At 56.8% G+C, this 13920-nt stretch overlaps 1 protein-coding gene across 8 annotated transcripts in view; it reads left to right on the top strand.

Moving 5' to 3' along the window:
- The window catches only part of HACL2 (2-hydroxyacyl-CoA lyase 2), a 54742-nt gene that overhangs the window by 4249 nt on the left and 36573 nt on the right, over window positions 1–13920 (top strand). For 6 of the 8 annotated variants that reach the window (XM_074530488.1, XM_074530487.1, XM_074530480.1 and 3 more), the window contains exons 2-4: window positions 6400–6509; window positions 9124–9325; window positions 13205–13332. In XM_074530488.1, the coding sequence (XP_074386589.1) occupies window positions 6408–6509; window positions 9124–9325; window positions 13205–13332 (432 nt within the window). In that variant the 5' untranslated portion in view covers window positions 6400–6407. Of the gene's footprint in view, window positions 1–894; window positions 1078–6399; window positions 6510–9123; window positions 9326–13204; window positions 13333–13920 lie in introns of those variants that run through there. The other 2 variants (XM_074530481.1, XM_074530486.1) reach the window with 2 other exon arrangements.

The raw sequence follows: 13920 nt of genomic DNA, 5'->3' as shown, positions 1-13920 counted from the left end.
CCCAAATCCCCCTAAATTGGTGCCCCAAGAAAGTTCAAATCCCCCCCAAAAAAAACCCAAAAAACCCCAAATCACCCCAAAACGGGACCCCCAACCCCCCAACATGGGACCCCAAAAAGAGCCCAACACCCCCCCAAAAAACCCTAAAAAACCCCAAAACGGGACCCACAAAAAAACCCAAAACCCCCCAGAAAACCCCAAACGCACCCAAAATGGAACCCCAAAAAACCCCAAAATAACCCGAAAAACCCCCAAATTCCCCAAAATGGAACCCCCCCAAAAATCCAAAAAGGGACCCCCAAAAAACCCACAAACCCCATAAATTGGCCGCCCCCAAAAAACCTCAAATCCCCCCCAAAAACCTCAATCCCCCCCAAATGAGACCCCTCCAAAAAAACCCAAAATTTTCCCAAATGGGACCCCCAAAAACCCCAAAATTCCCTAAAATGGGACCCCCAAAATTAGAGCCCCCTCCTCAAATAGGAAACCTTTAAAGTTTAATTTACGTTAGTTTAATTTCAATTTCAATATTTTATTTTATTTTATTTTATTTTATTTTATTTTATTTTATTTTATTTTATTTTATTTTATTTTATTTTATTTTATTTTATTTTATTTCATTTCATTTCATTCTATTTTATTTCATTTCATTTCATTCTATTTTATTTTATTTTATTTCATTTCATTTCATTTCATTTTATATTTTATTTTTATTCCCCCAATTGGTGCTCCCAAGGGGGCGTGGCCTCCCCACCAAACCACGCCCCTTCCTATTTCACACCGCCCACTCCCCGCCCCTCACCATTAACCCCGCCCTCTTTCCCAACTCACCAATCACCGCCCCTCACCCTTAACCGCGCCCCCTTTCCCAACCCACCAATCACCGCGCCGCGCCTTGGGCGCGTTCCCATGACATCATCGCGCCAACCCGGAAGCGCGGCGGGCGCGAAGCGCCGTGAAGGGGGCGGGAAGAAAGGCCGTGCGCACGTCACGTGACCGCGAGGGGGCGTGCGGATTGGGCGGGGCCGGCAGGTGTGGGCGGGGCCGCGGCGCGCGCGGCGTTTCTGGGATCGGCAGGTGAGGGGACGGTGGGGGGGGAGGGGACAGCGGGGGGGGGTTTGGGGACATTTTGGGACATTTGGGGGGGCTGGGGACACCTGAGAGGGGGGTGCGGGACATTGGGGGGGGTCCTGAGGGGTTTTGGGGCACTTGGGGACACCTGGGGGGGGGGTTTGGGGACATTTGAGAGGATTTGGGGACAGTTGGGGACATCGGGGACGCCTGGGGACACTGGACGGGAGGTTTGGGGACACCTGGGCACACCAGGAGGAGGTCCCGGCCATTGGGGTGGCCTTGGGGACAAAGGTGATAATCGGGGATCGGGGTGGCCTTGGGGACAGAGGGGACAATGTGGGATTGGGGTGGCCTTGGGGTTAAGGTGGCCTTGGGGACAAAGGTGACAATCAGAGATTGGGGTGGCCCTGGCGACGATGGGGGACCAGGGTGGCTTTGGGGACAGAGGTGACAATCAGGGACCAAGGTGGCCTTGGGGATAGAGGTGACAACGTGGGATTGAGGTGGCTTTGGTGACAAGATGGCTTTGGGGACAAAGGTGACAATCAAGGACCAGGGTGGCCTTGGGGACAAAGGTGACAAAACCTCAAAACCGCCAGGACTGAGCTCCATTGTCCCCCCAGTGTCCCCTCATTGTCCCCTCAGTGTCCCCTCACTGTCCCCTCAGTGTCCCCTCATTGTCCCCTCAGTGTCCCCTCTGTGTCCCCTCAGTGTCCCCTCAGTGTCCCCTCCCTGTCCCCTCATTGTCCCCTCATTGTCCCCTCAATGTCCCCTCATTGTCCCCTCAGTGTCCCCTCAGTGTCCCCTCCCTGTCCCCGTCCCCAGCAGGTACCGACCCCCCAGAAATGTCCCAAAATTCGAAAATTTCACCCCAAAATTCGGAAATTTCGCCCCAAAATTCGGAAATTTCACCCCAAAATTCGGAAATTTTCACCCCAAACTTGGAGATTTTTGCCCCAAAATTGGGGGTTTGGGGCCCAAATTTGAGGATTTTTGACCCAGATTTGGATTTTTTGCTCCAAATTTGGAGATTTTTCGCCCCAAAATTGGGAATTTTCACCCTAAATTTGAGGATTTTTGACCCAAATTGGGGTTTTTTTGCTCCAAAATTTGGGATTTTTGCTTAAAATTTAGGAATCTCGCATCAAAGTTTGGGGATTTTTGCTCCAAATTTGAGATTTTGGACCCAGAATTTGAGAATTACACTCCAAATTTGAGGATTTTTGGTTAAATTTGGAAATTGTGGATCCCAAAATTGGGGATTTTTGCTCAAAATTTGGAATTTTAGACCCAGAATTTGAGACTTGCACCCCAAATTTGAGGATTTTTGGTTAAAATTGGAAATTTTGGAACCCAAACTTGGGGGATTTTTGCCTCAAAATTGGGGAATTCCACCCCAAATTTGAGGGGTTTTGATGAAACTTGGGGGTTTTTTAACCCCAAAATTCGGAAAATTTGTTTCAAAATTTGCGATTTTTGCTCCAAAATTTGGGATTTTCACATCAAAATTGGGGATTTTTGCTCAAAAACTTGGGTTTTTCATTCCACATTTGGGGATTTTTGCCTCAAAATTGGGAATTTTCACTCCAAATTGGGGGGTTTTGCAACAAAATTGGGAATTTTGCAAAAAAATTTGAGGATTTTTGCCAGAAAATCAGGATTTTTTCCCTCAAAATTTGGGATTTTGCCCTAAATTTCAGGATTATTGCTCCAAAATTTGGGAATTTCACCCCAAATTTTGGGATTTTTTTTCCTAAATTTGAGAAATGTTGCCCCAAATTTTGGGGGGTTTTGCTCAATATTGGAGATTTTCACCACAAATTTGGGGATTTTTGCTAAAAATTTGGGATTTTCACTCCAAAATTTGGATTTTTTTGCCCCAGTTTGGGAATTCCAGGAATGTTTGGGGGAGGGGCCAAAGTTCGTTAGGGGTAATTAAGGCGACGCTGATTATGCAAATGAGCCGTGTGATTATGCCTGTGTATGCAAATGAGCCCTGGGTATGCAAATGAGCGTGGGTGGAGGAATCCAGATAAACCGGGACTGGTTAAACCGGCTCCAATTAACCCGGAGCTTAATTAATCCAGTCTGATTAATTAAACTGGGTTCAGTTAATCCAGAGCTTAATTAATCCAGTCTGATTAATTAAACTGGGTTCAGTTAACCCAGAGCTTAATTAATCCAGTCTGATTAATTAAACTGCGTTCAGTTAATCCAGAGTTTGATTAGTCGAGTCTGATTAATTAAACTGGGTTCAGTTAACCCAGAGTTTAATTAGTCCAGTCTGATTAATTAAACTGGGTTCAGTTAACCCAGAGTTTAATTAGTCCAGTCTAATTAATTAAAATGGGTTCAATGAATCCGGAGTTTGATTAATCCAAAATAATTAATAAAATGGGGTTCAATTAATTCCTGGTCATTCCTGGTGTCACCAGGGGTTCCTGGTGTCCCACAGGTGGCACAGGGGGACACTGGGGACAGGTGGCACCAATGCCACCACTGACCTCGTGGTGACACAGGTGGCACAGGGGTCATGGGGACAGGTGGCACGGAGGACACTGGGGACAGGTGGCACCCATGTCACCGCTGACCCCATGGTGACACAGATGGCACTGGTGGCACAGAGGACACTGGGGACAGGTGGCACCAATGTCACCACTGACCCCATGGTGACCCCATGGTGGCCCCATGGTGATACAGGTGGCACAGGGGTCATGGGGACAGGTGGCACAGGTGGCACGGAGGACACTGGGGACAGGTGGCACCAGTGTCACCGCTGACGCCATGGTGGCCCCATGGTGACACAGGTGGGACAGGGGACACTGGGGACAGGTGGCACTGGTGGCACCACTGACCTTGTGGTGACCCCATGGTGACACAGGTTAGGGTTAGGGTTAGGACAGGGGACAGGGGACATTGGGGTCAGGTGGCACTGGTGTCACCACTGACCTCGTGGTGGCCCCATGGTGACACAGGTGGGACAGGGGACATTGGGAACAGGTGGCACTGGTGGCACAGAGGACATGGGGACAGGTGGCACCAATGCCACCACTGACCTCATGGTGGCCCCATGGTGACACAGGTGGCACAGGGGACATGGGGACAGGTGGCACTGGTGGCACGGAGGACACTGGGCACAGGGGGCACCAATGCCACCACTGACCTCGTGGTGGCCCCATGGTGACACAGGTGGGACAGGGGTTACAGGGACAGGTGGCACTGGTGGCACAGAGGACACTGGGGACAGGTGTCACCAATGCCACCACTGACGTCGTGGTGGCCCCATGGTGACACAGGTGGCACAGGGGTTACAGGGACTGGTGGCACTGGTGGCATGGAGGACACTGGGGACAGGTGGCATTGATGCCACCACTGACCCCATGGTGACCCTGTGGTGACACAGGTGGGACGGGGGACATGGGGACAGGTGGCACTGGTGGCATGGAGGACACTGGGGACAGGTGTCACTGGTGGCACCACTGACCTCATGGTGACCCCGTGGTGACTTCATGGTGACGCAGGTGGGACAGGGGACATGGGCTCAGGTGGCACCAATGCCACCACTGACCTCGTGGTGGCCCCGTGGTGACACAGGTGGCACAGGGGACATGGGGACAGGTGGCACTGGTGGCACAGAGGACATTGGTGACAGGTGGCACAGGTGGCACCACTGACCTCGTGGTGACCTGGTGGTGACTTCATGGTGACGCAGGTGGGACAGGGGACACTGGGGACAGGTGGCACTGGTGGCACCACTGACCTCATGGTGACCCCATGGTGACACAGGTGGCACAGGGGTCATGGGGACAGGTGGCACTGGTGGCATGCAGGACACTGGGCACAGCTGGCACCAGTGTCACCACTGACCCCATGGTGACCCCATGGTGACACAGGTGGCACAGGGGTCATGGGAACAGGTGGCACTGGTGGCACAGAGGACACTGGGGACAGGTGTCACCAATGCCACCACTGACCCCATGGTGACCCCGTGGTGACACAGGTGGCACAGAGGACACTGGGGACAGGTGGCACAGGTGGCACAGGGGTCATGGGAACAGGTGACACAGGTGGGACAGGGGACATGGGGACAGGTGGCACCAATGCCACCACTGACCTCATGGTGACCCCATGGTGACACAGGTGGCACAGGGGACATTGGGGACAGATGGCACTGGTGGCATGGAGGACACTGGGCACAGGTGTCACCAGTGTCACCATTGACCCCAAGGATGGCCCCATGGTGACACAGGTGGGACAGGGGACATTGGGGACAGGTGCCACCACTGACCTCGTGGTGGCACCATGGTGGCCCCATGGTGACACAGGTGGGACAGGAGTCATGGGGACAGGTGGCACTGGTGGCACAGAGGACACTGGGCACAGGTGGCATTGGTGCCACCACTGACCTCATGGTGACCTGGTGGTGACTTCATGGTGACGCAGGTGGGACAGGGGACATGGGCTCAGGTGGCACCAATGCCACCACTGACCTCGTGGTGGCCCCATGGTGACACAGGTGGCACAGGGGTTACAGGGACAGGTGGCACTGGTGGCATGGAGGACACTGGGGACAGGTGGCATTGATGCCACCACTGACCCCATGGTGACCCTGTGGTGACACAGGTGGGACGGGGGACATGGGGACAGGTGGCACTGGTGGCATGGAGGACACTGGGGACAGGTGTCACTGGTGGCACCACTGACCTCATGGTGACCCCGTGGTGACTTCATGGTGACGCAGGTGGGACAGGGGACATGGGCTCAGGTGGCACCAATGCCACCACTGACCTCGTGGTGGCCCCGTGGTGACACAGGTGGCACAGGGGACATGGGGACAGGTGGCACTGGTGGCACAGAGGACATTGGTGACAGGTGGCACAGGTGGCACCACTGACCTCGTGGTGACCTGGTGGTGACTTCATGGTGACGCAGGTGGGACAGGGGACACTGGGGACAGGTGGCACTGGTGGCACCACTGACCTCATGGTGACCCCATGGTGACACAGGTGGCACAGGGGACATGGGGACAGGTGGCACTGGTGGCATGCAGGACACTGGGCACAGCTGGCACCAGTGTCACCACTGACCCCATGATGCCCCTGTGGTGACACAGGTGGCACAGGGGTCATGGGAACAGGTGGCACTGGTGGCACAGAGGACACTGGGGACAGGTGGCACCAATGCCACCGCTGACCCCATGGTGGCCCCATGGTGACACAGATGGCACTGGTGGCACGGAGGACACTGGGGACAGGTGGCACCAGTGTCATCGCTGACCCCATGGTGACCCCATGGTGACCTCGTGGTGTCCCCGTTGTTTTGCAGCTCCTGCCATGGATTTGGTGACCATCCTGGTGGCCCTGGTGGCCTTGGTGGCCGTGGTCGTGCTGGTGGTGGCCCAGCGCCTCGGGCTGCTCTACCGCCTGCGCCACAAGGTCTGGGGACATTGGGGACATTGGGGACACTGGGGACATTGGGGACGTTGGGGACATTGGGGACATTGGGGACATCGGGAGCTGGGAGGACACTGGGGACATGGGGACACTGGGGATGTTGGGGACATTGGGAGGATTGGAGATGTTGGGGACATTGGGGACATTGAGGGGACATTGAGGGGACATTGGGGACACCAGGAGCTGGGGGGACGTTGGAGATGTTGGGGACATTGTGGGGACACTGGGGGAACACTGGGGGGACATTGGGGACTGGGGGGACATTGCAGGGACATTGGGGACATTGAGGACATTGGGGCGGACATTGAGGGCTGGGGGGACATTGGGGACAGGTGACACTGGTGGGATGGAGAACCTTGAGGACAGGTGACACTGGTGGCACTGGTGGGACCGGTGGAACAAGGGGGACATTGGGGACAGGTGTCTTTGGTGTCACCCCTGACCCTGTGGTGACCCCGTGGTGACCACAGGTGGGACAGGGGAGATGGACACAGGTGGCACAGGTGGGATGGAGAACACTGGGGACAGGTGACACCAATGGGATGGAGAACATTGAGGACAGGTGACACTGGTGGCCCAGAGGACACCGCTCTCAGCTGTCCCCTCGGTGTCCCCTCGGTGTCCCCTCAGTGTCCCCCGGTGGACACTGGTGGGATGGAGAACACTGAGAACATTGAGGACAGGTGACACTGGTGGCCCAGAGGACACCTCTCTCACCTGTCCCCTCGGTGTCCCCTCGGTGTCCCCAGGTGGACACTGGTGGCATGGAGAACACTGAGAACATTGAGGACAGGTGGACACTGGTGGGATGGAGAACATTGGGTGCAGGTGACACCAGTGGGATGGAGAACGTTGGGGACAGGTGACACTGGTGGGATGGAGGACATTGAGGACAGCTGACACTGGTGGCACAGAGGACACTGAGCTCAGCTGTCCCCTCATGTCCCCTCGATGTCCCCTCGGTGTCCCCAGGTGGACACTGGTAGGATGGGGGACACTGAGGACAGGTGACACTGCTGACACTGGTGGACAGGTGGAACAAGGGGGACATTGGGCACAGGTGACACCGGTGGGATGGAGAACATTGGGGACAGGTGTCACCAGTGTCACCACTGACCCCATGGTGACCACAGGTGGGACAGGGGAGATGGGCACAGGTGACACTGGTGGGATGGAGAACACTGGGGACAGGTGACACCGGTGGGATGGAGAACACTGAGGACAGGTGACACTGGTGGGATGGAGAACATTGGGGACAGGTGTCACCAGCGTCACCACTGACCCCATGGTGACCACAGGTGGGACAGGGGAGATGGGCACAGGTGACACCGGTGGGATGGAGAACACTGGGCGCAGGTGACACCAATGGGATGGAGAACATTGAGGACAGGTGACACTGGTGGGATGGAGAACATTGGGTGCAGGTGACACCAATGGGATGGAGAACATTGAGGACAGGTGACACCAATGGGATGGAGAACATTGGGGACAGGTGTCACCAGTGTCACCACTGACCCCATGGTGACCACAGGTGGGACAGGGGAGATGGGCACAGGTGACACCAATGGGATGGAGAACATTGAGGACAGGTGACACCAGTGGGCTGGAGGACACTGAGCTCAGCTGTCCCCTTGGTGTCCCCTTGGTGTCCCCTCGGTGTCCCCAGGTGGACACGGGTGGGATGGAGAACACTGAGAACATTGAGGACAGGTGACACTGGTGGCCCAGAGGACACCGCTCTTACCTGTCCCCATGTCCCCGTGGTGTCCCCTCCGTGTCCCCAGGTGGACACTGGTGGCCCAGAGGACACCGCTCTCACCTGTCCCCATGTCCCCGTGGTGTCCCCTCCGTGTCCCCAGGTGGACACTGGTGGCCCAGAGGACACCGCTCTCACCTGTCCCCATGTCCCCGCGGTGTCCCCAGGTGGACACTGGTGGACACTGGTGGCCCAGAGGACACCGCTCTCACCTGTCCCCATGTCCCCGCGGTGTCCCCGCGGTGTCCCCAGGTGGACACTGGTGGCCCAGAGGACACCGCTCTCACTGTCCCCATGTCCCCGTGGTGTCCCCAGGTGACACTGGTGGCCCAGAGGACACCGCTCTCACCTGTCCCCATGTCCCCGCGGTGTCCCCTCGGTGTCCCCAGGTGGACCCTGGTGGCCCAGAGGACACCGCTCTCACCTGTCCCCATGTCCCCGTGGTGTCCCCAGGTGGACACTGGTGGACACTGGTGGCCCAGAGGACACCGCTCTCACTGTCCCCGTGGTGTCCCCGTGGTGTCCCCAGGTGACACTGGTGGCCCAGAGGACACCGCTCTCACCTGTCCCCATGTCCCCTTGGTGTCCCCAGGTGGACATTGGTGGCCCAGAGGACACCGCTCTCACCTGTCCCCATGTCCCCTTGGTGTCCTCAGGTGGACACTGGTGGCATGGAGAACACTGAGAACATTGGGGACAGGTGACACTGATGGCCCAGAGGACACCGCTCTCACCTGTCCCCATGTCCCCGTGGTGTCCCCGCGGTGTCCCCAGGTGGACACTGGTGGCCCAGAGGACACCGCTCTCACTGTCCCCTTGGTGTCCCCGCGGTGTCCCCAGGTGGACACGGCCAGTCCCCGGCACGGCGGCGAGCTGGTGGCCGCGGTGCTGCGGGCGCACGGCGTGCGGTTCCTGTTCACGCTGCCCGGGGGCCACATCTCGCCCGTGCTGGTGGCCTGCGAGAAGATCGGCATCCGCGTGGTGGACACGCGCCACGAGGCCACCGCCGTCTTCGCCGCCGACGCCGTCTCGCGCATCTCGGGTCAGCACCGGCGGCGCCGCGTCACCCGCTGTCCCCAGGGGAGGGAGGTGGCCCCTGGATGACATCTCCAGGGGGTTTGGGGTGTCCCAGAACATCTCCAGAGGGTTTGGGGTGTCCCAGAGCATCTCCAGAGGGTTTTAGGGTGAACCAGAACATCTCCAGGGGGTTTGGGGTGTCCCAGAGCATCTCCAGAGGGTTTGGGGGTGTCCTAAAACATCTCCAGAGGGTTTGGGGTGTCCTAAAACATCTCCAGGGGGTTTGGGGTGTCCCAGAACATCTCCAGGGGGTTTGGGGGTCTCACATTGGTGGGTCCTGGGTGATCTGAGAAGGTCCCAAGACTTTGGGGTGTCCAGGGTGGCTTTGTCCCCAGTTGTCCCTGTTTGTCCCCATTTGTCCCCAAGGGATGGAGGTGGCCCCATAGCCAACATCTCCAGAGGGTTTGGGGTGTCCCAGAACATCTCCTGAAGGTTTGGGGTGTCCCAGAACATCTCCAGGGGGTTTGGGGTGTCCCAGAGCATCTCCAGAGGGTTTGGGGTGAACCAGAACATCTCCAGAGGGTTTTGGGGTGTCCCAGAGCATCTCCAGAGGGTTTGGGGTGTCCCAGAACATCTCCAGGGGGTTTGGGGTGTCCTAAAACATCTCCAGAGGGTTTGGGGGTGTCCCAGAACATCTCCAGAGGGTTTTGGGGTCTCACTTTGGTGGGTTCTGGGTGACCTGAGAAGGTTCCAAGACTTTGGGATGTCCAGGGTGGCTTTGTCCCCATTTCTCCCTGTTTGTCCCCAAGGGATGGAGGTGGTCCCATGTATGACATCTCCAGAGGGTTTGGGGTGTCCCAGAACATCTCCAGAGGGTTTGGGGTGTCTCACTTTGTTGGGTTCTGGGTGACCTGAGAGGGTTCCAAGAGTTTGGGATGTCCATGGTGGCTTTGTCCCCATTTGTCCCCATTTGTCCCCATTTGTCCCCAAGGGATGGAGGTGGCCCCATGGACGACATCTCCAGAGGGTTTGGGGTGAACCAGAACATCTCCAGAGGGTTTGGGGTGTCCCAGAGCATCTCCAGAGGGTTTGGGGTGTCCCAGAACATCTCCAGAGGGTTTGAGGTGTCCCAAAACATCTCCAGGGGGTTTTGGGGTGTCCCAGAGCATCTCCAGAGGGTTTGGGGGTGTCCCAGAGCATCTCCAGGGGGTTTTGGGGTGTCCCAGAGAATCTCCAGGGGGTTTTGGGGTGTCCCAGTGCATCTCCAGAGGGTTTGGGGTGTCCCAGAACATCTCCAGAGGGTTTGGGGTGTCCCAGAACATCTCCAGAGGGTTTGGGGTGTCCCAGAACATCTCCAGGGGGTTTGGGGGTGTCCCAAAACATCTCCAGGGGGTTTGGGGTGTCCCAAAACATCTCCAGGGGGTTTGGGGTGTCCCAGAACATCTCCAGGGGGTTTGGGGGTCTCACATTGGTGGGTCCTGGGTGATCTGAGAAGGTTCCAAGACTTTGGGGTGTCCAGGGTGGCATTTGTCCCTGTTTGTCCCCATTTGTCCCCATCTGTCCCCAAGGGATGGAGGTGGCCCCATGGACAACATCTCCAGGGGGTTTGGGGTGTCCCAGAACATCTCCAGATGGTTTTGGGGGGTCTCACATTGGTGGGTCCTGGGTGATCTGAGAAGGTTCCAAGACTTTGGGAGGTCCAGGGTGGCATTTGTCACTTATGTCCCCAAGAGTTGGAGGTGGCCTCATGGCCAACATCTCCAGAAGGTTTTAGGGTGTCCCAGAACATCTCCAGGGGTTTTGGGGTGTCCCAGAGCATCTCCAGGGGGTTTGGGGTGTCCCAGAACATCTCCAGAGGGTTTGGGGGTGTCCCAGAACATCTCCAGAAGGTTTTAGGGTGTCCCAAAACATCTCCAGGGGGTTTGGGGTGTCCCAGAACATCTCCAGAGGGTTTGGGGTGTCCCAGAGCATCTCCAGAGGGTTTGAGGTGTCCCAAAACATCTCCAGATGGTTTTGGGGTGTCCTAAAACATCTCCAGAGGGTTTGGGGTGTCCCAGAGCATCTCCAGGGGGTTTGGGGTGTCCTAAAACATCTCCAGTGGGTTTGAGGTGTCCTAAAACATCTCCAGATGGTTTGGGGTGTCCCAGAACATCTCCAGGGGGTTTGGGGTGTCCCAGAACATCTCCAGAGGGTTTGAGGTGTCCCAGAACATCTCCAGAGGGTTTTGGGGTGTCCCAGAACATCTCCAGAGGGTTTGGGGTGTCTCACTTTGGTGGGTTCTGGGTGACCTAAGAGGCTTCAAGGACTTTGGGAGGTCCAGGATGGCATTTGTCACTTATGTCCCCAAGATTGGAGGTGGTCTCATGGCCGACATCTCCAGGGGGTTTTGGGGCACCCCAAAACATCTCCAGGGGGTTTTGGGGTGTCCCGCTCTGAGGCCATCTGTCCACCTTGGTGCCATTTTAGAGCCACCTTGGTGCCACCCTCGAGCCATCTTGGGACCCCATAGGTGCCACCATGGAGCCAATATGATGCCACCTTGGTGCCCCTTTGGTGCCACCTTGGAGCCATCTTGATGCCACCTTGGTGCTACCATGGAGCCAATGTGATGCCACCTTGGAGCCATCTTGGTTCCACCATGGAGCCATCTTGGTGCCACCTTGGTGCCATCTTGATGTCACCTTGGTGCCACTTTGGTGCCATCTTGAGGCCATCTTGGCAGCATCTTGGTGCCCACCATGGTGTCACCTTGGCGCCATCTTGAAGCCATTTTGAGGCCACCTTGGTGCCACCATGGAGCCAGTATGATGCCTCCTTGTTGCCCCTTTGGTGCCACCTTGGTGCCATCTTGAGGCCACCATGGTGCCACCACGATGTTACCTTGGCACCATCTTGGCACCATCTTGGTACCATCTTGGCACCATTTTAGTGGCATCTTCGTGCCATTTTAGTGCCACCCTGGCACCACCTTGATGCCACCTTGGTGCCATGTTGAGGCCATCTTGGTGCCACCTTGATGCCACCTTGGTACCATCTTGATGCCACTTAAGTTCCACCTCAATGCCTCCATGGTGCCACCATGATGTCACCTTGGCACCACCATGGAGCCATCTTGGTGCCACCTTGATGCCACCATGGTGCCACCACGATGTTACCTTGGCACCATCTTGAAGCCATCTTGAGGCCACCATGATGTCACCTTGGTGCCATTGTGGAGCCATCTTGAGACCACCTTGGTGCCACCATGGAGCCATCTTGGTGCCATCTTGATGTCACCTTGGTGCCACCATGGAGCCATCTTGGTGCCACCTTGATACTGCCTTGGCACCATCTTGAGGCCACCATGATGTCACCTTGGTGCCACCATGGAGCCATCTTGGTACAATCTTAATGTCACCTTGATGCCACCTTGGTACCATCTTGATGTCATCTTGGTGCCACTTTGGCTTCATCTTGATGCCATCTTGGTGCCACCTTGGCGCCATCTTGGACCCATCTTGATGCCACCTTGGCGCCACCATGGTGCCTTCTTGGCGCCACCATGGTGCCACCATGGAGACATCTTGGTGACATCTTGAGGTCGTCTTGGTGCCACCTTGGAGCCATCTTGGAGCCATCTTGGCTCCATCTTGAGGCCATCTTGAGGCCACCATGATGTCACCTTGGTGCCACCATGGAGCCATCTTGGTGCCATCTTGACGCCATCTTGGTGCCACCTTGGCGCCATCTTGGACCCATCTTGAAGCCATCTTGGCGCCACCATGGAGCCATCTTGGTGCCACCTTGGTGCCACCATGATGCCACCTTGGTGCCACCCTGGCGCCATCTGGGTGCCCGGTGGTGCCCGGTGGTGCCACCCTGGGGCCATCTGGGTGCCCGGTGGTGCCAGCCCGGTGTCCCGCAGGGCGCATCGGGGTGGCGGCGGTGACGGCGGGGCCCGGGGTCACCAACGCGCTCACGGCCGTCAAGAACGCGCAGCTGGCGGAGTCCCCGCTGCTGCTGCTGGGGGGCGCCGCTGCCAGCCTGCAGAAGGTGGGCACCCCATGCCCGTGCCAGTCCCGAATTCCCAAATTCCCGAATTCCCGGTGCCATTCCCAAATTCCCGGTGCCAATCCTGCATTCCCAAATGCCCGGTGCCAATCCCGAATTCCCGGTGCCAATCCCGAATGCCCAGTGCCCATTCCCAAATTCCTGAATTCCCGAATTCCTGAATTTCCGAATTCCCGATGCCCATTCCCAAATTCCTGAATTCCCGAATTCCCGAATTCCTGAATTCCCGAATTCCCGGTGCTAATCCCGAATTCCCAGTGCCAATCCCAAATTCCTGGTGCCAATCCCAAATTCCTGGTGCCAGTCCCAAATTCCCGGTGCCAATCCCAAATTCCCAAATTCCCGGTGCCCATTCCCAAATTCCCAATGCCCATTCCCAAATTCCCGAATTCCTGAATTCCCGAATTCCCGGTGCCCATTCCCAAATTCCCGGTGCCGTTTCGGAGGCCGCCACCCTGCAGAAGGTGGGCACCGACCCCAAACGTCCCTGCTGTGCCCCATTCCCGGTGCCAATCCCAAATTCTTGGTGCCAATCCCGAATTCCCAAATTCCTGAATTCCCAAAATTCCC

The sequence above is a fragment of the Zonotrichia albicollis genome, chromosome 32 (genome assembly GCF_047830755.1).
Source record: "Zonotrichia albicollis isolate bZonAlb1 chromosome 32, bZonAlb1.hap1, whole genome shotgun sequence".
NCBI lineage: Eukaryota > Metazoa > Chordata > Aves > Passeriformes > Passerellidae > Zonotrichia > Zonotrichia albicollis.
Note: the sequence above shows the minus strand (reverse complement) of the source record. Positions and strands in the feature narration are given on the sequence as shown.